Source organism: Schizophyllum commune, assembly GCF_000143185.2.
Source record: "Schizophyllum commune H4-8 unplaced genomic scaffold SCHCOscaffold_17, whole genome shotgun sequence".
Taxonomy (NCBI): Eukaryota; Fungi; Basidiomycota; class Agaricomycetes; order Agaricales; family Schizophyllaceae; genus Schizophyllum; species Schizophyllum commune.
This window is the reverse complement of record NW_026089554.1, coordinates 12,852-34,279: the sequence shown is the minus strand read 5'-3', so window position 1 is coordinate 34,279 and position 21,428 is coordinate 12,852. Positions and strand designations below refer to the sequence as shown.

Here is a 21,428-nt window from a genome sequence, read left to right as displayed (position 1 = left end):
TCGTTGTCGACGTCGCTGCGCGGGGTAAGGCTCGTACGTGGGTACAATGCGCCCCCGCCTTCATATCCCTCTTACGTCCAACCCCTCTGCGATGTCGTTTTCGCCGAGGAGTCTGCGGCGTGTGGGGAGGGTACTTTGATGAAGGTGGATAGAATTGACTCGCGCAAGGGAGCGAATTTGAGAGGAAGTCACGTCCGGACTCGAGGAAGGTCATTCCCGTCCGTCGACCGGCGAGGAACTGCGAAGGTGAGCGCCATTAATCAGTGTTCTAGCGGCGGGCTTCATCGCGCAGTTGATAGATTGCAGGAATGTCTCAACCTCTCAGCATCTATGGCTTCTTTGTACCTTGACGGAGGAGATGGGGGTGTATAAGACGAGGTTGGCAGTGGCCTCTATGCAGGGTAGGTACGCAGCCTCCTCCTAGATCTCCCTCGCGCATCCTCCCCGCCAGAGAATATGGTGAGGCGCTCGCTTGTATTCTTGCAACTCCAACGATTCACTAGCCGCGAAACAGGGCGTCATCATTGAGAACTATGAGCCTGGAGATGGGAAGACTTTCCCCAAGAAAGGCGGTGAGTAATCCGCCGTAGGCTCGAGTAGCAGCGCGGACCAGACCTCTCCAGACTTCGTGACGATTCACTATACGGGGACTTTGTCAAACGGCAGCAAGTTCGACTCGAGCCGCGATAGGTGCGTACGTTGGCCCTTCACGCGGAGCTTGACTGACTAGGACATGATGGACAGAGGGCAACCATTTGTGACCCAGATCGGTGTCGGAAAGGTCATAAAGGGCTGGGATGAAGGTATGTACGCTTTGGCTTGTATCTCCCCTCTTGACCGCCACACAACGCCCAACGACGAGAAACGCTCCGTCCTCCATCCCTGCTTCCGATCCTGGACTCATACTGACTCACGCCCGCAAGGCATTGTCCAGTTGAGCCTTGGGCAGAAAGCCCGTCTCGTCTGCACGCCAGATTATGTAGGTCCTCAATAAACCTACCTTATACTCTTTCTTCTCCCATACGCCCTTCACATCACCTGTTGCCTAACGGGCATGCTGGGCAAACGATTGACTCTACATCTGCAGGCGTACGGCGCGCGAGGTGTCCCGCCAATCATTCCTCCCAATGCGGTCCTCTTCTTCGATGTTGAACTACTGAAGATACGGAAGGTGAGCGATGTTCATTGTTCACCGAACGAGCTTTGACGCAGTTGCGCAGGCTGGGTGATCATAACGTCGAGTGACGGAGGCGAAGGAAACTAGTTCAGTGACGACTGATGATGGATGTAGGTCCACGACTCAAAGTATTCGGATTACTACGGATGTATCACACTTTGTATCTTGACAGGACTGCGACTCGAGTGCACTACATATCCAGACTGACAAAGACATGCAACAGCCGTGCTCACTAAGCCCTCAAAACGTATTCACATTTCCCGAGTTCCTTCTCGATCAGAGCGTCCATTTCCCGGATGAAGCCGCTCTTGAACCAGCTGTAGCTGTCCGTGCTGAGGCTAGCGGCCTTGTCAGTGAAGCTGAGGTCGGCGTAATTGGCGGGGAGCTGGTCAAAGACGCTCAGGTCGACCTTCTCTTCCTCGAAGGCGAGGCCCCAAACCTTCCCTTGCACGCGGGCGCGGTCGAGAAGGTAGTTGGACATCGGGACGCGTAGCTTGTTATACAGCTTGACGGTCTGGGAGATGACGCGTTCGTCGCGCGCATCGCCGGTGCACATCTCCAGCGCCTTGGATATGCATCTGGCGAGTATGAATCCATCCTGAAAGGGCGGATTAGCACAGCCAGAAACTTAGGCTCATTCCGGGTGTTGAGACGCACCTCTATGCCCTGGCTGGCGCCTGCACCAACATGATGTGTCATCGCATGAGCCTGTCGGACCTTTAGCACGAGCGTCTGTGGCAATATTGACTATACGCACCGCGTCGCCAATAAGTATGACGCGCTCATCTGCGTAGACGGGAAGGGGGTGCAGTTCCATGACGGGCCACTTCGTGATCCCGCTTACACTCTGCATAACTTCATTAGCAATGGAATTGCTGCGAGAGGAAGATCAAGGAGCACATCAACGAGAACGAGCGATTCTTCGTCCCATCCGCGCAGTTTCGCACGCACATCATCGACGGTGGCGGGAGTCGACGCGCCGTTCCCATCGATGCGTGTTCCCTCCTCCGAGTAGTCAGAAACATGGACAGCGAAGTTGACATAGCGACCCTGCCCGATGGGATAGGTAGTGAGGTGCTGGCAACTGTAAGCGAGCAGCGACAGTCGAGAGGTTTGCCAACGCACCCTGTACTTCCCTAACCACTGTGAAATCGCGCGTTAAGCACGAGTTAGGCGCGAATGAGTGATAGCTCACCTGGATCGGTGTCTTCAGCGCTTGGTGACCTGGGTGCCGCTTCGCAAGGCCCTCGGCGTCGACAAGGCCGCGGTACACGTACGTGCCAGTGAATACGGGTTGGATGGACTCGAGATAGTGGTCGTCGCCCGATCTGGCAGCTAGAGCTCCTAGCATATTACGACGGACATGTGAGCGCAAGCCGTCGGCGCCGATGAGTAGGTCACAGGTAGCGGTCGTTCCATTGCTGAAGGTCAACGTGGTCTCCGTAGAACTAGTCGTATAATCCATCAGACGGTGATCGAGGCAGATACGCACGTCCGGAGACAAAGAGTCGAGAAGGACCTTGTGAAAATCGTGTCTGTGAAAGAGATAGACACCTAACCAGGCCTTAGCGCGGTGTACGCTACCTCCAAAATACGAACACGCACCATCCTCCAGACGCATATCGTCAATATTGAAGCCATTCTCTTGATCACTGTATCGGAGACGCCATGCTGTAAAACATGAGAAGCGAGAAATATGGCGCTAGTCATGAACACGTACTGATGTCGCTGTGGTCGGAGACGTATCTCTCCAAGAGCGCGCCTAGACCGATTTCGCGCAGTATGCGTTGTGGACGCTGGTACAGTACAATACCCGCGCCCTTGGGAGACAGATGGCGGGCTGCCTCAAACAAGGTGACCTCGAGAAGGGACATATCGCAGTAGCGCTGCAGGGCATTCACCAGGGATAGCCCCGCGATGCCACTTCCGCTGCATTCAACCTCAGTCCATGCTCGCGACTGGTCCAGGCTGACTCACACGATAGCAATGCGGAGCTTGGGGGTCTGAGCTTTAATGACCATGTCGTCGTGTGGGGGAAGGATGGTGTCGTTGGTCGCGGCCTTTATACGAAGCAAGGAAAATACTACATATTATGACGGCCGGATGAACAGCGACCGTGATGGCGCCGGCGATCGGGCCAAGCCATTTTTTAGTCTATGCCGAAAGTCTTTCCCGAACTCGCGGCGGCTGTGGTTCAGACGCATCCGAGTAAGCCGACTCTAGAGTGGACATCTTTGCACGTTGTCAACTCTCCGTCGACGTGCTTGATGTGCATGGTCGTAACAATGACCTGAGGGGTACCAAAATCCATGCAGAAAGCCATCTGAGGGATGAGAACATGCCTGCGTCGTTCGCGATGCGCTCCCCCTGTACGGCATACTGACGCGCGCCCAGTCGCTGCCAGCGATAGAGCACGACTAGGCTTCCGATCGCTTGCAGCCGACATCGCCTGTGAAGACATGCTTTTCAGTCTATTGAGTTGCGGGGAACAATCGGCTTACAGTGGTCCAGGAGAACTCGACGGCTTGTTATGGAAAGGTCGAGGAAACCAAAGCGAAGTGGCGCGGCTGTTGTACGACATTGACCGGACTCACGTGGGGCGATCTTCAACTCTCGGACCGCCGGTGAGCATAATTGAGATACGATCCGCTATGTACTCATTGCGCTGAAGTTGCAAGATGAGCGGGCGTGAGATGGACATACGGTCTGACGCACTGTATCTGCATGTTGGCAGAGCATGCGATACGGTCGATTCGCGTGCTTGGGGTCATAGTGCTCCACCAAGGCTACAGGCGGACACTGTAAAAAAGGCGCCTAGACGAGGCCGAATTCTGGAATGAGAATGAGCAGCGCAGAGAGCTCTACAGTCTGAGGCGCGTACGTGCTCTTGCTGTGGCCATCCTGCGCAAGAGATGTAACTTTGAAGAAAGACAGCAGTACATAGCATCGAACGAGTGCCGGTAGAAGCCTGTTCTGCGCATCGACAAGTATATCTCTTCGCGAGAGGTAGAACGCGGTGGCAGCCGGCTCGTGTAGGGCGAAGTGTTGTGCAGGAGCGGGTGAACATGGATCGGAGGCGCCGACGGCGGCTGATCTCTGACCGAAGGATGGCGACAGTCCTCAGGACGTCGAGAATACTGCCCGTGATACGTGAAGCGCGGACAACGCGCAGTATGTCGAGCAGTAGGTGGCGCATAAGCCCGCAGCACGGTATGGGAGAAGACCTTACGACCCGCCTCCCCCTCGACCGAAGTTCAGCGTTTGAGGTCGCAAACTCAGTCTCGAAGATAACAGAGTAGACGGGCTGGGCCCGCTGCTCGCCAGTCGTCAGCCACCCGCGGAATGATCTTCAGTCGTGCGGACGTACCAGCGAAGATCATTGCCTACTGGTTCACCGTGAATCTGGCGTGTCGGAGATGTCGACGAGCTGCTACTGTCCTGCGCGATCGGGCGGGTTTTCCCCAATGACCTCCGCGGTACCCCATACTCACAACGTTGATTCTGACTTTAAGCCGCGTTGTACTGCGTTGAACGGAGCGCGCGGAGAGAGCATGCAGCACGTCGCGACACCTGAGGGTTCAGGATCGATGGAAGCGATAGATCGTATTGACCAGTAATATACCCTCGCTCGCCTCTCATGGTCGGACTGTCATCGGAAAACTACACGGCAGACGCTGCATCGATCGGGGTGCTTAGGCTTCAAGGGCGGGATCGAGGACTTGCAGGAGGATCGAGACGGCGTTCCTGCGAGTCTAACGAGGTAAGCAGATGAACGAACAACGCTAGCAACAGACGAGCGCTTACATTACGCAACACCCGATGGACGTGAATGAATCAAATGCGCGTCTCGCCAAGGACCAAGCGTAAGATAAGTATGGCTTGTCCGCGCGCGCCGCGAGGTGATCTGTGCTCTCATTTCGTGATCGTGTCCTTAGAGTGAGGACGAGTACCCCGGCAATGTCCACCGTCGACAAACATCGATAAGCGAGATGCCCTCAACTCGGGCGTAACGCTGGCGGTCGCGAGTTTCGACGACGTTGATGCCGGTATACCGCAAGGTATGCTACCCAGACTCGGGTTTGTGAAGCGAAGACCATCTCGATGAGGACGGCATAAGTTGCTCGTGTCACTTACGAGACAGCCTGGAATACGGGCTTTACGCGTAGCTATAGGAGGGTTATGACCTGTCAATATGATGAACGCGTGGCGGGAATATACTGGCGACTCGCCGAGATGAGCGCGACCAGCGCTGAGATGCACATTATTGAAGAGGTATCGGGGCATCCAGGTTGCAAGACGGATTGAAGGAAAGCTACAGACGTCCGGAGTCCGTAATTTTGGCAAGGAGCGATCCTAAAGGGCAAGATGCCAATTAAGTGTCGGGCGCCTAAGAACGTGGGTCGCCTTTCAGCGTCATTCTACGGAGATGTCAATATCCAGAATGACACGGTGAGAGTGGACGCACTTACCATACACGAATCGATGCACAGACAGGTGCTGATACGCTGAGAGGGGCATACGAGATGAGAGCGACGGTCGTTACCAGCGTCTTGCGATACCGGCTGTAAAGAGCCTCTTCGCCAAGAGCTGACTGTGATCCTACTGCATGGAGGCAGAAGCCCCAGCGCACAGTGATTACATCGCTCAAGACGAGGGTGTACGACACAGTGAGGGGCATGTTCTTCATACCTTCGCGATCTTCATGTCTCCCCCGCTCGTCGCGCCTCCTCATACTCTCACCCTTGATCCCAATTCACACCCCAAGAAACCCGTAATTCATTCTATACTCTAGGGGTAGTACGTCAGCCATAAAGCTCAGCGAGGGTCAATCCAAGATCCATGGTCCATAATCCGCCCGTAGGTACAGCGATCCGCGCGTAGACGAGACGATCCAAGCTCGACAGCGAAAACAAGGAAAGAAGCATTTGAACCAAAAACACAGTCTAGATCGAACACCCGGGTCGCCGGGGCAAAAGCTCTCCACGATGACTCGTCGAGCAGCATAGCAGAAGATGGGCACGCGAGATGCAAAAGACCACGCACGACGCATTAGCCTTTCCGTCTCTTCGCGAAAGTCCCTCCGTCTGCCCGTTGTCGGGTTCCCTCCTTCCATCTCGCTCCTCCCACTCCCCTACCTCTTCCCCCCATTGGTGGAGTCCCCTCCCCGCTTCGCCCAAGTCTACCCCTCTCTCCTCCCACCTGCGTCCCTCCCGCTCCCGCTCCCACTCCCACCCGGCAACCCCAGCATCTCAAACCAGCTCAGGTCGGACGGCGAGTGCGGGGGAGGCGGCTGGCCGGGTTGCTGGGGCGGGTGTTGAGTGCCATGTCCATGCAGATGGTGCGGCTCGGACGAATGAGGAGGATGGGATTGGTGATGTCCTGCCGGCTGGGGAGCATGAGGTTGCTGATGCAACAACGGAGGCGACGCCTGATGCATGAGCGGCGGCGACTGCTGGTGGGCGCCGATCCCTCCTCCGCCACCACCACCGCTGCCCAAACCCCCTCCACCCGGACCACCAATGCTGCCCGCGCCCCCAAGCCCGCCCACGCCGTATGGAAAGCGCGCGCCGGAGCCTGGATAGCCGTACGACGGGCGGGGATACCCGCCGGCGAACTCGCCGGTGCGGTTAGCGAAGTCACCGCCAGTGCGAGTAGGGAAGTCTCCGCCGCCACCGGGACGACCCGTAGCGTAGTCTCCGCCACCACTACCGCGCCCAAAGTCTCCGCTACCGCGACCTCCCGCAAAGTCGCCGGTACGACCCGCGAACGAACTGCCTGGACGCGTAAACGTTGGCGTCGTCGGACTACCGTGCAACGACGCAATCGGACTGCTCCTCAAGGGGGCAATGGTACGCTCGGGGTAGAAGATCTGGCGCGACTGCTGGCCGGCGGACGACCCGAGTCCGCCTCCTCCTGCGCCTAGTCCGCCGCTCGATGGGAGCCCACCGCTAGAGCCGATGCCGCCAGCGCCAAGTCCCCCGCTGGACCCTAGCCCGCCACTGCCAGAGCCCAGCCCACCACTTCCTCCCGACCCTAAACCACCGCTAGACGTGATACCCCCGCTAGACGAGCTAGAGCCGCTCGGCGGGAACGCGGGCGGCGGTAAGTGGCGATCGGACGATATGGGGTGCGCGGATATGGGGTCGTGACGAGCAGGGGCGATTGGGTGAGGGGACGCGGTACTGAGGTGAGGGGAGGTGGAGGGTCCAGCGAGGTGCTGAGCGGTCATTGGAGGCATCTGCCCGTAGAATCCGGCCGCGCGGGAGGGTGGTTGGAGGCTGATCTACGAGAGATGGGTGCAATTGAGTTTATGGATATGGATGACGCGTAGCAACGCACCTCAGGTCCCATGTGTGACTGTAGTGAGTCCATGGTACGTCTCGAGGTAGAGGGCGACGGCATCGGGTCGGCGGGGCGAGGGCGCTTGCGCGGACGTTCGTCGTCGTCATCGTCATCATCGTCCCCAGGGACGCCCGCGGTCGGCGTCGGCTGCGCGAAATCAGGTGGTCCCTTCGTATCCTTTTCCCCTTCATGCTAGACGCGTCGTGAGATGAAGGATTGGGCTCGCGAAGGAAGTACGCACGGTGGTTTGCCTCTGCACGATCGCGTCCACGTCCGAGGACGCATACTGGTACAGCTTCGCTTGATGCCCTGGTCGGTCCTCTGCTCTCCCGTCAGCGCGAGACAGCGTGCGACCCGCTGGCGACGCACCAAAGATGATCACCGCCACGTCGACGCTGCACAGGACCCCCAGCTCATATGCCTTCTTGAAGAGTCCATTCTTGCGCTGCAACGGTATTCAGCGCGCTCGTCGTCGTCCGCATCGGTCTCGGCGCGTCGTGGTCAGGAGCAAGTTGCGGTCACAGGTCCCGACGGCGAGCGTGATGAGATCGACCGAAATAAACGGGATTATTTTTGTTGGCAGGGAGTTAAAAATAGACACGTGCGCCACCTTCTTCTCGACGCCCATTGTTCTCCGTGCCCATTGTTCTCGCCCGCGTCTGCCAACGACGGACACTCACCTTCAGAAAGGTCACGGCGCGGTTCCGCTCGTGCTAGGCGTGCCGCAAATACGTGAGCCCCCTCGCAAATTGAATGGACCGGCGTTCGTGACGCACCTGTATGGGGCGAATTTCGATCTTTCTGCGGCCCATCGTAAATTAGGTTCGCGGGTTCCGTGACTCGGCGCGCGCGCAGAAAGATGGCGGCAGGAGAAGAAGAGGGTGAGCTCTGTTGTCACCTGTGTGCGTCGCTCCCGCCCTTGTTCATCGCGCGGCGGGTGCTGTGCCGCGCCCCGCTATCCCCATACGCGTCGTGGAAAAGCAGACAGGTCAGCTTCATATACAGTCCGACGTCTGATCTCCGAAGTTTTGCGCGCCCCATATGTACGACGAGGCGCTCGGGCACAGGATGTGCTTTCTGACTACGCGAAATGTCAGCCCTCCCGTGCCATTGGCTCCGTCGCGCCTGTTTCTGAGTCAACGCGAACCTTACAGAACAGCTGCATACATCACAGCTCAAGCTACATGAACTCGTCGCCTACGCCCATGCGTATCTTCTTCCATCAGCGTGGCATTCGCTCATTGGCCTTCACATGATGTCCGCCCAGGGCGATTCTACGCTTCGCTGCTTCTGCCATAACGAATCCAGCCGCGTCTGCAATGCCCCGCGCTTGTACTCCATACCCCACGTATCCTCTTCCTCGCCAGCACCTCCCTCGCGTCGGGATCCGCACAACACTTACCGCACGGCACTTCTCCCGCCTCTCGAGGCACCTTCTACAAGTTCTCGAGGATTCTTCTGCTGGGATCGAAAGCCGTCAGGAGGGCCTTCAGGACCAACACCAGCCTTCGTTGCCCTCATAAATCCCACGAATGCCCCTCCCTACCAGGCTCCCCAGCCAGGGCACTTCTCCTTCATGGGATTCGCACCCCGTACGTCCTCCACTCCTTGCGGAGTATCCCGCATCTGATATGAACTTATAGGCCCCGCATACGACTTGTCACCTCGACACGCGCGTCATCACGAAATGCGCTTAAGGATAGAGCGTCAAGCGCGACCATCGCCAGCAGAGCGCGAGAGTCCGCCGTATCACGAGGTCGAGTGCCCAGCGCGAGACACAGCAGTATGTTGAAGAGCTGTGCATAATGTGCCCGAGAATTCTGACGAATGTCGCAGTCAATGTACTCCTTGTCAATACTAACGCGACAAACACACCATCGCTTCGGCGGTACGCTCGTGCGTATAGCGCGGCCAGGACGTCGACGGTCGATAGCGCATAAGAGGGCGCATGAACGACCGATTCGTAAGGCGCTTACATGCGCCGATGACCTGGCAGCGCTTCTCACGTCCTGTGCGCCGTCATTGCCCACACGCCGCCTCCGTCCCCCTCACGCCGTCTTCGTATCGGACGCTATCATTGCAAAGAGGGCGACTCGCTCACCCTACGTCCGCCGCCTTCGTCTTCGCGCTCGGCCCTCCGCTCTGGCTCCTCCGCATGCTTCTCTATCAGCCTGCGTTCCCTCCTCTACTCAACCCCGCTATCATCTTGGTCTTCTCCTCTACCTAACGACCCCTCTCTCTCCCTCGCCCCTTCCCCACCCGCCCTGAGCCCTGAACCCTACGCCCGCCGCGTCGTCACCGCGCTTCTCAACCTCCCGCACTCTTTCAACCCTCATGACGGGCCTTTTCACGCTCGCGGCTTCTCTTGTTCCGTCGTCCGCCGCGCTTCGAAGGCATTCAAGAAACCTGCCACTGCATTGAGCGGGTTGCTTCTTTTTCTCTCGCCGCTACTTCTTTCGCTTTCGCCGCCCTCCTTCCTTTGAGTCCGAGATCCCACGCGGGCGCTTCGGAAAGCCACGCGGGGCTGAGAAGGGGCACGACGGTGGACACGGGCTTTCGGCGGCGCACGCCGGCCTTCGACGGCGCCCACGCTGCTTCGAGATGTATGGCGCCTTTCTTCCGGGTGTGCCCTGCTGAGTCTTCTGCTAGTACGCTTGCTCTGGATCATTCGATGAGCTCGGTGCGAGGATGTAAGTTAGTCGACGAAGATGACGGTGCGTATCCTTGGTCACTGTCGGCCAGCGTCTCATTAATGAGCATATCACGCAGCATTTATGAAGCTCATAGCCGGTACAGGCCGAGCTAATCGTGTATAATGGTCGGCGTTGTCCGGGCGATTTCCTCGCAAGCGCATAGGAGCAGACCCGTCGTCCTGTGCATACCGCCTTTGTCTGGAGCTTGTTGGGAACTGTGAGCTTGTTGAACGCTTCTGATGCCTATAATTGACAATTCTCTCAGCGACACGCGCTGGCAAGTCCGTGATATCCATCTTGCGCTTTCGACGAGAATGTTCAACGGTACACCTGACGCGTCTGCACGGATATCTGATGTTGAGTTCGTCAGCGGTGCTCGTAAACATGCATTCTCGCTTACGAACGCTTCAGACGACTCGGGATCTGCGTAGTGAGTGTTAAGGATTGCGGTCTTTCGCGTCGAGAGAGCATCAATTTCCCCTCTTCATGGTCGTCTGGAGTTTACGACAAGATGATGTCTAATACTCGATAGATTCACCGCTCTGGAGTGCGAGTCTCACGATTATTACAGGCGACGCTGACGAGAAAATCGCAGTGAGCTCCATGTAATTTTATGGGACGAAGGGACTCTCTCCAATGCGCGGGCCCTTTACCGTTACCCCCGGTTCCCACGCTGACAGTTCCCAGCGTCTCATTCGCGCCGCAAAATGGCCATCGCCGATACATACACCGGCCTGCACGGGAACCTACGCAATCGAACGAACCCGTATCGTTACCCAGATCACCTTTCGCGTCTCGAAGGCCATACGGCTCTCGGGATGATGCAAGCATGGTGAGAGGTCTGCTTCACCTCGCCGTCAAAGCTGCACTTCTTACTGAGCTATGTAGTACAAGAGCCCGGATCCTCGGCTTCGCGCGAGCATAACCCTCTCCTGAAATTGTCAGACCTCTCACCGCGCGCAGGCCTATCGCAGCGCCGCGACCACCACGCTCAACCGCCGGTGGATTCGCACCTATAGAGCAGCATTCCCAATGCTGGCCGCCGACTGTAGGTCCGTTGATATCGCCACTGATGGTCCTTCGCGCTTCTGCTAAGCGCAAAGTCCGTCGGGTCTTCTCCCTTCTGATACCCGCCAAATCTCACTCCTCTTGCAAGCCGGCTATCTCTCCGCACGCTCGCGTTCGGTATATTAAGCGAAGGTCACACAGAGTACGTGCATCCGGACCTTTAAGAATGGCTGAACCGAGCGATATTCTTGAGGCCTTCGTCGGGCGTGCTCACAGCGTGGAGGCTGCGTGAATCGAATAAACCTGAATGCCGGAGTACATGCGGGCTCCGATGCGCACGCACGTCAACGTCCAGTGCGACGAGATTGTTGGGTCGTCGTTGTCCTCCCTACCGCTCCGAGACTGATGCAATCTTCCAGAACTTGGACCCAACATTGCTCGTACCCGCCCGCCTTCGGAGCGTTGATGGGAGCGGCAGTACCTCACCCGGGAGTTGTGAGCAGGACACACTTCGGATATACGGAGCGCGCTCTCTTGTCGGGGGATATCGGCCCGCGCTCCCAGTGAATTGTAGCGCTCGGCGGGCGGCATACACCACATAAAGGTGCGCTGAGTCGCTGTGACGAGAACAGGGCTCGCTAAATTTTCTAAATTCATCACTGGCTCTCCCAGGATTGTGCTACCTTATAGCCCTTCTTCTTGTCGTGCTTTCGCCGAGTTCACGCAAGCTCGCCGTCGCTTCGACTTCGTCCAAGGTACACAGCTTGCTCGGCATCCCAAGCGTCGCTACTGGCTCATCTGTTTCATCTACGTAGTATATTCATCATACGTTGAGCTCGATATGAGTACATCTCCTATCATACGCGCGAGTGAGAAGGCTATTGGCTCGGGCACTATCGCCATAAAGGTAGGGACCAAGCAGTCACGGTTCGTGACAAACCTCCGGCAGTTACCGAGCAGGCACGTTGCAACGCCACGTCGACTCGAACGTCGATGTCGATTGGCACCCTTAGAGACTGCTGCTTTCTCGTCTTTAACAAAATCTGAGCATAGCCATTTTCGATCAAGCTTTGACTTAATCTGTCTCTATGAATGTTCGCTGGGATTGTGAATGGCTGCAGAGCACGACCACTGGCAGCGCTCGTACCGGAAGCTCTGCCCATCTCCAAGCGAATAACAGGCGTGTCTCCGCTCCTTCTGTCCATACAAGCCCTGCTAACAAACCATTTAATCAATCTGGGCATACTTCGCTATGTTCAAGCGCTTTTCCGGCGTGGTGCACGCTATCTTTATCGCAATTTTCCTCTCTTTTGGCCTGCTTCGACAATGCGCCCCGCATGACTCGCGCGGACGTCTATCGTGAGCCTAACAGCTCTTCATAATGCCCTTCTATCGATCCCGCATTTTGAACTTGCGAGCTGATCACCTCTCACCTATCCTTAACGCGACCATACGACCTCGCGCACTGCCTTGACCGATGGGTCCAAGCAAAAGGCCTTCGTAAGAAGTCATTTCTGCGTTCAAGGCGATGCAATAATACTCGACCGGCCTAGGTCAAGCGCGGAGTTGTGGGTCCATGTCGGATATCGCACGTGCGGCTGCGTCTGTCGACCTGACTCATCGAGTCAAATTCACTTTGCTCCCGCTTCCTCGCCCAGCCTCTCGCTCAGTTCTCGCGCACCGTCGATATCCGTTCATTCCGGGTCGCTTCACAGCACTACGGACACATCTACGCCGGGGATGGCACCCTCGGTCTATCAACCGCCTTTGCTTGAGGGGTGGCTCAGCGGCTTCTGCGTCCAACTGCGTCTCCAAGACGTCGGGGAATGACCCCTATCTCGAGTTCGACTTATGGGGCTGTGCATCGGCCCGATCGACGGGTCCGGAGCTCGATAGCTCCACCGGAACCCGCTGGTCACCTCTTCCCTCTGCCTTGTTCTCTCTGTCAGCGACGCCGCGGACTACCAGCGACATACGGCGACCGCGCATGTTCAGCGGCGCGCGAACGCCTTTGTATCGTCGCGCCTTTACAGCCTACTCTTTGGAACAACAGCCCGCGCCACCGCGCTCTTCAGCGGAAGCCATTCGCTCGTACAACAGCGACGCTCGCTCGTAGACATTTCGCCGCTCGTGTGTATCCCCCTTCGCCTCCCTCTTATCCTACTCGAACTACTACATCATGGACTACTCGACTATCGCCCTCCGACCCTCGCATTCGGGCAGTATGATGCTGTCCCACCTCAACGACACGGACGAATACGCCGCCCGCCAGCGCTTCGGCGCCACCGCCGATGACCTCGCCTACGACCTTAGCCCCATCTCGCACGATTCCTACCGCGACCGAAGCTACGACGCCTCGTCGTATCCCAGCCTGCCCTCCGCGTCCGTCGACCTCGCCTATGGCGATCGCTCGAGCACTCGCTTTGGCGCGGGAAGTTCGTACATCAAGGCGGAAGAGCTCCCGGGCGTTCTAGATACTCTAGATTATCCTCCGAGCGAGCACTCGGCGAACGCGTCTAGCGACGCGTTCGGCGCGTACGCGAGTAGCTTGTCTCCCGCCGCACTGTCGGGCGTGTCCCCGCCTTCTCTTGGCGCCCCCACTTCCCTTCCTCAGACCCTTTCCCCGCTCGCCATCTCGCCTCAGCAACTACTTGAGTCGCCTGTCAATTCCCCGCTTTCGGCTCATTCGTACATTGCGGAGGAACAACCGCCACAGCAATATGTGTCTCCCTCTGAGCTGTCATCAGATCACGCGAGCGCGCGCTCGGTACGTCCCTTTTTTAATGAAGCTGTTGTCCTGCTCACTTTTTCTCTAGCCCTCTTTTGTCGACGACGATTCAGAGCCGTGCCCAAACGTACCGTCCAAGAAATCGAACTGGTACAGCACCGTCCTCGAAGATACGCCCACGGGCCATCACGTCGGTGGTCAACCCATGTCCTACTTCCCTCCGCTCTCAAAACGCTCCTCGTACTCGACCTCGAGCTCCGCCACTCCTCCTGACGCGCCCTCCTTCCCTCGCGAGCGCAGCGCGAGCTGGTCGCGCGGAGGGGTGACGGTGACGACGCGCCTCCCGCCCATTTTGCCGAGCAAGTCGTCAAGGACGCCGTCGTACAGTAGCGACGAGGACGAGTCGCCGTCGCCGCAGACGGTGAGCTCGGGCTCGCGTGATGACGAGGAATATGATTCGCCGGATGAGGACGATTCGGATTACTCGCCCAACGGCGACTCTCCGAGTCGCAAGCGCGCTCGCGCTTCTCGCGATGACAGGCCGAGCGCGGCGCATGCTTTGCGCGCGCTCGAGAAGGACGCGCCGTCGCCGAAGCGTCGACGCGCTGGGCCGTCCATACCTGAGCCCAAGAAGAGCGCAACAAAGAGCTCGCGAGGGCGTAAGGTACCCTCTGTCTCGACGCGCAACGGCGGGCTCGCGGCGTCGAACTTAGGCGAGTCTCTGGGTGCGGCGCGAGGCGGCACTTTGCGCGGCCGCGGCGGAGGCTCGGTGGGCTCTGGAAAGCGCCAGTTCCGGTGCGTTGCGGAGGGGTGCGGGAAGCTGTTCGTGCGGAAGGAGCATCTGAAGCGGCATGTGAAGAGTCTGCATACGGAGGACAAGCGTGAGTGGTCTTTGATTGGTTTGGTGGGATGAGTGAGAAGGCTGACGGTTTCTGTTCGTTTAGCGCACGTGTGCCCGTATCCGCATTGCGAGAAGAGGTTTAGTCGGAGGGATAATCTGGGACAGCATGTGAGGATTCATCAGTAGGCTTGTTGGGACGTGCTCCCTTCTTTCCTCATCTTGCTTGGTTTATTATAGCAGCCTACCCTTCCTTCGCATCCTACCTTCCACCACAATATCACGTTCTTCCTGTCTTCGCCCCAGTATACTACACTCGCCCACTCCTATTCTACTTTACATCCTTTTAGTCCTGAATTATTCTCTTCGCGTTCAATGTATATGTTCATATATGTTCTAGATATATCGGGCTGGCTAGATGCCGTGCGTGACATGCGAGGGCTTCGTGAGTGTGCGATCTCTACTCGAGAACCAACCTCCGGGCGGGCGAGCGAAGCGCTTCCTCGGTCGATTTGAACCTTCGCACGCGTATTTGTGGCGAGTCTGCTGCGAGTCGGAAGTACCCTTTGTAATTTGGGGCTTCCGCTCACGCTCCTATGCGGCATACCATACGGAGAACGCGTGTGATGGTGGCGGAAGAACAAAGGGACTCGACGAAAATGGATGTGATCTCCGGGACGCATGCACCGGGCCGGGTATGCCGCGTTTGATCGCTCCTTGCTTTCGACCACCGTGTTCTCTTCGAGCTTCCTCAAGCTGTTCGTGGTAGTGCGCTGTATCGACGTCCGGATAGCTGCGAATGCAATGAACTTTTGTCATATAAACTATCTGTCTCGTCTAGCGGACACTTGAGCTGCGTCCCAATGTCAAGTTCGAGGTTCGTTCGAGGAGCGAAGCGACACTGGGTAGTGCGAAGGCATCGAAGGTGCGTCTGCTGAGATCTAGGAATACTTATATATGCTGATTGGTGACCTTTTACTTAGACGTCTTCACGTTTAACATATAGAGCAACGGACAATCGTTCTCGTCCAGCGAACCCCGACCGATCGTCGAATCCTCTCCCTTCCCCCTGCCACATCGCGGCCGTTCGACTCTTCGATTCACCGCGCGCCGCCGCCCCTTGACTACACCTACGGTCCTCGGTCTTCACCGCCCCGTTTCCCTCCTCTCGTGGCGCTGACGACCAAAGCTGCTGACGTCGATCGCACGAGCGCTCTGAATCATCAGGGGCCTATCGTCGTGCGGAAGAAACAGGAAGCTAATGCTCATTGCTAGCGTCAAGTAGGAACGCTTCGCGTCGGCGCAGGTAAAGGTCGTTCGCAAGGAAGCTTCCAGTCCCCGCAGAGATAGCTCGGCAGTGCGCGAGATGGACTCGCGGAGGCGAAGGAGCACGTCGTCAATCCCACCAAGATTCATGATGGTCCGCATAAGGCGGTACGCGATTTTGATGCCGTCATACTAGGGCGCGAAGCTGCCAGAAGGGAGACCGGGACTGCGCGAGGCTCGAGGGGCGATTCCTTCGCTGTTCGAAGGACAGTTCACGGTCCATGCAACTGACGGCGGCTCGGTCCCTCATCGCGAGTCTATGGGATGCGCTCGGGCAGTTCGCGCGCGGTTGGGCGGAGAGGGAGGCGGAGTGGATTCAAGTTGCAGTGGAGCACTCGGCACGTATGTCAGCGTCGAGCGACTCCCTGGCAGGAATGCTTAGTCTTCTGTCCGCGTGCCCTCGAGTCAACGGTTTCGTTGTGCGCGATAAAGAGCGGACCGCCCGACATCGGTATCGACACCGCCCTCATCGCAATGAAGCGCACATCGGGAGCGAAGGAAGAGCATGCGCGGACGGTGTCAAAGCTTTGAAGCACGAAGGAAGGACATAGGACGATTACTCGTGCGTTGAGCCGCGATCTCGAGCCAGCTGGGCTTCTCATTTGGTCATTGCTTTCACCGTGTTGCACCATTCTGACTTCCATGTACAGGTCCTCCCGCGGAAGCGGACGTTCGCCCTTTATTAGCCAAATTCCAAGCTTACCAGACGCCAGACTTATCGGCTAGGTTGGCAGAAACGCAGGCGCTAAGCACCTTCGATGTTTGTCTGAACTTGGGCCTGAGCCGACGTTCGGAGACTTGTAGCATCTATAAAGCCTCATTACCTATCTACCAAACGTAGGAGCCTGCATATCCTTCGTATTCACCGGAACCTCGCCCGCGACATGAAGTCTCAGCCTCCCTCGATCAGGGACACCATCATCGCCATGGCTGCAAAGTACAGCGAAGGTCTCCCAGGCTTCGTCGGCGCTTCAACTTTGCCGAGCCATGTCGCCCTCGACTCTCCTTCACCACTCAGATACCCAATCACCGTCCTTCTCACAGGCTCGACGGGGCACCTGGGCTCGGAAATTCTTGCTCTGCTTTTGACTGACAAGCGCGTTGAGCGTGTGTATACGCTGGATCGGGTGGGCAAGGGGCACTCGCTCGAGCAAGCTGATGGGAGAGTCAGCACGGCCGCTGGGGTGCGCGAACGCCAGCGCGCGCGGTGGGCAGACAGAGTGCTTGACAGAAACCTGCTCAAGTCATCGAAACTCGTCTCCCTTGTGGGTGATGCCTCGGCTGCGCGGCTTGGGCAGAGCGAGGTGGTGTATGAGGAGGTGAGTTCTGATGCCTTGTTCATACAGCATGATCTCGGCCGCTCTTTCTTCAGCATCATCACGGTCCATTATCCCAGACCAATGCCCTTCCTATCCAAGATCCAGCTCCTTTTCGCCCTTGATTACTTCTAAAGCACCCCTTCAGATGCTCGCCTCCGTTTCCACCATTATCCATACGGCCTGGCTCGTCAATTTCAACCTGCCGCTCATCGCATTCGAGCCGAGTTTTCGCAGCATGCGCGCCCTAATTGACTTCGCGCGGCAGGCAGAGCTGGTCGATCAGGCGCGACAGGACCCATTGGTTGACGGCGCGCGACGAGCGCTGCGGGCGGACGGCACGCAGCAAAGTCCACGTCGGCGCACTCTCCGTTTCCTCTTCGCGTCATCTGTCACTGCCGTAAGATCGTGGGAGGACGTCGTAGCAGACTTTCAAACGAGCTCGATGTTGCCAGACTGCATGCCCAAGCCCGCCTCTATCGCATCCGCTCCGTCTCTTGCCACTGCACCCGCCCCGTCCTGCGCAATTTCCGATTCAACTAGCTATGCCGACATCACATCCCCCGATCCCCTTGCCGCCGGGACGCCCAATATGGCCATCGCCATACCGATCGGACCCGCCGCCAGAGTGCTCGCGACGGCGTGTACTAGCATACGCGCCGATGACAAAACCCGACTCCCCATTCCAGACTATCCTGCCGTACCAGAAGTCCTCATCGACAACCCCTCCGTCTGTATCGACGGCCTCGGGTACGGGCAGAGCAAATTTGTCGCCGAGCGAATCCTCGCTGGTATGCCGCGCATGTCTTCGCTAGTATGTCACTGAGCGAAATCTCGCAGCCAGTGGGATCGAGTTTGCTTCCGTGCGGATTGGACAGTTATGCGGAGGGAGTGCTCGGAAGGAAGGTGGTAGCGGCGTGGGAAGGGGAGGTGGAATATCTGTAAACGAGATGCGACGCGGAGCCTGGGTCACGACAAACTGGTTCCCGATGCTCGTGAAGACGAGCCTGGCACTGGGCGCGCTACCAACTTATGAGCAGGTCCGTGATACCACTCTTGTCACGGTGGCAAATGAGCATGAATAAATAACAACTGACCTCGTCCCAGATGATGCCCTGGCTCCCCATGGACGCTGCAGCCCAGATCCTCCTCGACATTGCCTTCTCGTCCGAGCCCCTACACCCGTCGTACAATCTCATGCATCCGCGGCCGATATCTTTTGCAAAGATCATGGAGTACGTGCAGTGGTCGCTCGCGTCAACTACAGGGCAGCGGCTACCTTGCATACCCTTCAAGGAGTGGTTGGCGAGACTGGAGAACAAGGCACGTAGACCGGATATTGACCAGAAAGACTTGGTGAGCATTTTAACAATCTTTGAGCGAAGCGTCCTCTACGCCACTCGTCTTCAGCCGCTGCATGGGCACATGCTATCCGGAGTCAACCTTAACCGCTGACTCCCACATCTCAGCCCGGCATCAAGATCATCTCCTTCCTTCACGACATCTGCTCAGGCGGTACTTTCGGGCGGGAGTTTGAGATGGAGAAGGCGGAGGCCAGCAGTCCGACGTTGTGCGGTATGGAACCCATCAATCAAGCAGATGTGGGCGCGTGGGTCAGCTATTGGGAGGCATGCGGTATGTTCGCGCGTAAGGTGGCAAGCTCACGGTTGTAGCCCTCAGAACTGTGGGGATTTAAGTACGAGTCGGGTACTCTTTCTTCACTCGTCAGGCTTTCCAGTACGCGCTGTACTACCAATTTTTCCCTTTTTTTTGTACTATTACTTGATACGACGGCGTGTAGGTCCACCGCACGAAGCGTGGGCCTCTGTATGTATGACGACACGCTACGTTCACTGTGTCTGCCGACTCGGTCACTACATGATACACATCTATTCTTTGCCCATAAATATCCTTTTCTGGTTCTGGGGGCAGAGTCAACTCTGCCCCGTAGAAATTGGTGCGATTCATTGGAGCGGCGTTGCATTGCGCGTGGACGTCAGGCTCAGGCGTGGTCGCAGCCGCATGAGCTGTAATGTGACTGAATTGTACTCGATTTCTTCTTGCTCGAACTGACGGGCAGATTGGATGTGCAAGGAAGACGAAGGACGCACACGGAGGGGACATGGCGGTCTGACGCCGTGGTCACGTGATCTGATGCGCCGGACCGGCTGGCTGGCCCGACGCGCTCGATCAGCGCGTTTTCTGAGCTTTGACCACCACTACGCCGCCTCCATCGCCCCTCCCGCCTTCCCTCTCCCTCCCACCTCCCCCTTCAGTGGAAACGCTGCGCAGGGAGAGAGCGCCTGGGCCCGGCCGCGATCATTTTGCAGCAAAGAACGCCAGCCTCTAGATAACGACCAAACCCCTCTTCGCGCGAGGAGGATGAGAGCAGGTGCGTCAATACGCCCCGCACCTTGATTCCTACTGACTCACATGTATCCATGACGGACGGAGGGTGGGGGAAAGACGCGCAGACTGCGCGACGGCGAGAAGAGGGGCTGAATAGGGCCCTTTCTCTGTCATTTCTGCCCTCAGGCCATGTCTGGGGGCGCGGGGAGCTCGTCTAGGCCCCGTAGCTCCCCCTAGCCGACTCGTCTCTTGCTATATTGCCTCCCCTGCACCCCATAGACGCGTCGCACGACACGTCTCTCCTCCCCCGTCGTCCTTTTCCCTTCTCTCATGCTGAATCGCCTTCATGGCGATCCCGCGCCTCGCTGGCTGCGCGCAGACACCGCAGGGCCTTCCCACTGCGGGCAACGCGTCCGGCTTGATTACGCTCGGCAACGCCAGCGTACCAAGCCGCTGCTAGCGTCAGGTAGCTGCGCGCTCCGTGCGTCATCGATGTGCAGAGGGGCAGGCTGCGCAAACGGGGGTCGCGCAAGGGAGGGAACGGTGTCGCGCAAGCAAGGGCGAAGGGTGCGGGAGGGCATGAGCGCCAAGCACGCGCGAGCATTTGCTCGCGGCGCATGGTCCACGCGTTCCGTCGCGCGTGCCCCCTTCCCCCACCCGCTCAAGCGCGATCGCGCGCACTTTGTGTACGGCGAGCGCGCTGCACGAGCTGCGCGTGCAGATCGTCATCGAGCTCGCGTCCCCCCTCGCAGGCGTCCCCACGGGTCTCACGTCAAGCGATGGCTTGACGGGGTTGCGGTGTGTTGCTTCCTCCGCACCGCCTGCCACTTCGCGTACAATCCCCTCCCCTTCTCGTCCCCCTCCCCTCATCCCTTCCCTCTGGCGTCGCGTACGTGCCTAACCCTTGCGCTGAGCATGTCGCGCCCCGCGCTATATCCTATCTATGCCATTATATATACCTAATATCAGGTTTCTTTGTCACCTTGCTTGCAAGGTCTTTCCCGTGTCTTATTGACCCCATCAAAAATGACCCCATGTGCGTAGCACGTTCCGAAGACAACATCGGTAAACGCGCAGATACCTTCGTTCACAAGTCCTGTACGGCACCACACGACGAGCACTGCCAGCGACAGCAGAATTCAGACTCACGCGCGGGATGCAAGCAAGGTATGCGACCGGCGAAGCCGGGGCTTCCTCTAGTTCTTGTCCCCTCACGAATGACAAGCGACGACCGGCGCGCACGCAACGCCTGCAAGAGTGAGCGCGACGATGCCGACGATGACGGCGGCGATCGTCGGTACATGCGCGCATGATGCTCAAATTCCGGTCCCCTCCCGATACGTTCAGCTCAACAAAAAGACGGGAACCGGTGCATGTACCCTCTCCCACCGACTCCAGCTCACAAGCACCCACTTCCCACCCCACGCCTCCATCCCAATCCCGGCGCCTCAGTGAGCCGCAGCTGGTTTCTTCTTCGATCCCCCATGCCCCGCGGCGCGACGTTCACCGTTCGAGACGCCGTGAACACTAGGAGGAGTACATCCGGACCACGGCGCTCACAGTGAGCACCTTTTCTCGTTGCTATCCCCCCCTCCGCAGGCGGATCCTCATGTTCAAGTTTGGGCTCATATCCTCTGTCTTTCTCGCAGCC

At 57.9% G+C, this 21,428-nt stretch overlaps 8 protein-coding genes across 8 annotated transcripts; 5 read left to right on the top strand and 3 right to left on the bottom strand.

The window, feature by feature from the left end:
- Nucleotides 1-361: 361 nt before the first annotated feature.
- Nucleotides 362-1,442, top strand: SCHCODRAFT_02644812 (peptidyl-prolyl cis-trans isomerase). Its single transcript, XM_003026525.2, has 7 exons — nt 362-459; nt 515-572; nt 624-690; nt 745-803; nt 924-979; nt 1,088-1,171; nt 1,221-1,442. Exons 1-7 carry the CDS (start codon nt 457-459, stop codon nt 1,227-1,229), a joined length of 336 nt encoding a protein of 111 aa, XP_003026571.2. The 5' UTR covers nt 362-456; the 3' UTR covers nt 1,230-1,442.
- SCHCODRAFT_01342670 (FAD/NAD(P)-binding domain-containing protein) lies at nt 1,202-3,198 on the bottom strand (the record flags this gene model as incomplete). The annotated part of the gene is made up of 9 exons (XM_003026421.3): nt 1,202-1,775; nt 1,835-1,885; nt 1,935-2,024; nt 2,078-2,254; nt 2,303-2,320; nt 2,373-2,731; nt 2,783-2,848; nt 2,898-3,106; nt 3,155-3,198. The coding sequence occupies 9 exons, from the start codon at nt 3,196-3,198 to the stop codon at nt 1,410-1,412; spliced, it is 1,380 nt and encodes a 459-aa protein (XP_003026467.1). The 3' UTR covers nt 1,202-1,409.
- Nucleotides 3,199-6,268: 3,070 nt separating this feature from the next.
- On the bottom strand, nt 6,269-8,551 carry SCHCODRAFT_02128569 (uncharacterized protein). The gene is made up of 6 exons (XM_003026420.2): nt 8,296-8,551; nt 8,200-8,232; nt 7,889-7,964; nt 7,761-7,840; nt 7,517-7,711; nt 6,269-7,460 (listed from the first exon to the last, which is right to left on the bottom strand). The coding sequence occupies exons 1-6, from the start codon at nt 8,329-8,331 to the stop codon at nt 6,357-6,359; spliced, it is 1,524 nt and encodes a 507-aa protein (XP_003026466.1). The 5' UTR covers nt 8,332-8,551; the 3' UTR covers nt 6,269-6,356.
- A 220-nt stretch (nt 8,552-8,771) lies between these two features.
- On the top strand, nt 8,772-9,746 carry SCHCODRAFT_02521244 (uncharacterized protein; the record flags this gene model as incomplete). The annotated part of the gene is made up of 3 exons (XM_003026524.2): nt 8,772-9,111; nt 9,163-9,302; nt 9,516-9,746. 3 exons carry the CDS (start codon nt 8,772-8,774, stop codon nt 9,744-9,746), a joined length of 711 nt encoding a protein of 236 aa, XP_003026570.1.
- Nucleotides 9,747-12,796: 3,050 nt separating this feature from the next.
- On the top strand, nt 12,797-13,336 carry SCHCODRAFT_02673651 (uncharacterized protein; the record flags this gene model as incomplete). The annotated part of the gene is made up of 2 exons (XM_050346684.1): nt 12,797-13,164; nt 13,189-13,336. 2 exons carry the CDS (start codon nt 12,797-12,799, stop codon nt 13,334-13,336), a joined length of 516 nt encoding a protein of 171 aa, XP_050196985.1.
- On the top strand, nt 13,203-15,215 carry SCHCODRAFT_02594118 (uncharacterized protein). The gene is made up of 3 exons (XM_003026522.3): nt 13,203-13,987; nt 14,037-14,829; nt 14,893-15,215. The coding sequence occupies exons 1-3, from the start codon at nt 13,400-13,402 to the stop codon at nt 14,973-14,975; spliced, it is 1,464 nt and encodes a 487-aa protein (XP_003026568.1). The 5' UTR covers nt 13,203-13,399; the 3' UTR covers nt 14,976-15,215.
- A 1,662-nt stretch (nt 15,216-16,877) lies between these two features.
- Nucleotides 16,878-19,330, top strand: SCHCODRAFT_02594114 (uncharacterized protein). Its single transcript, XM_003026521.3, has 5 exons — nt 16,878-17,431; nt 17,577-18,219; nt 18,269-18,468; nt 18,536-18,784; nt 18,898-19,330. The coding sequence occupies exons 1-5, from the start codon at nt 16,997-16,999 to the stop codon at nt 19,099-19,101; spliced, it is 1,731 nt and encodes a 576-aa protein (XP_003026567.1). The 5' UTR covers nt 16,878-16,996; the 3' UTR covers nt 19,102-19,330.
- A 487-nt stretch (nt 19,331-19,817) lies between these two features.
- Nucleotides 19,818-20,755, bottom strand: SCHCODRAFT_02557922 (uncharacterized protein). Its single transcript, XM_050343732.1, has one exon. It carries the CDS (start codon nt 20,645-20,647, stop codon nt 20,264-20,266), a length of 384 nt encoding a protein of 127 aa, XP_050196984.1. The 5' UTR covers nt 20,648-20,755; the 3' UTR covers nt 19,818-20,263.
- Nucleotides 20,756-21,428: the final 673 nt, after the last annotated feature.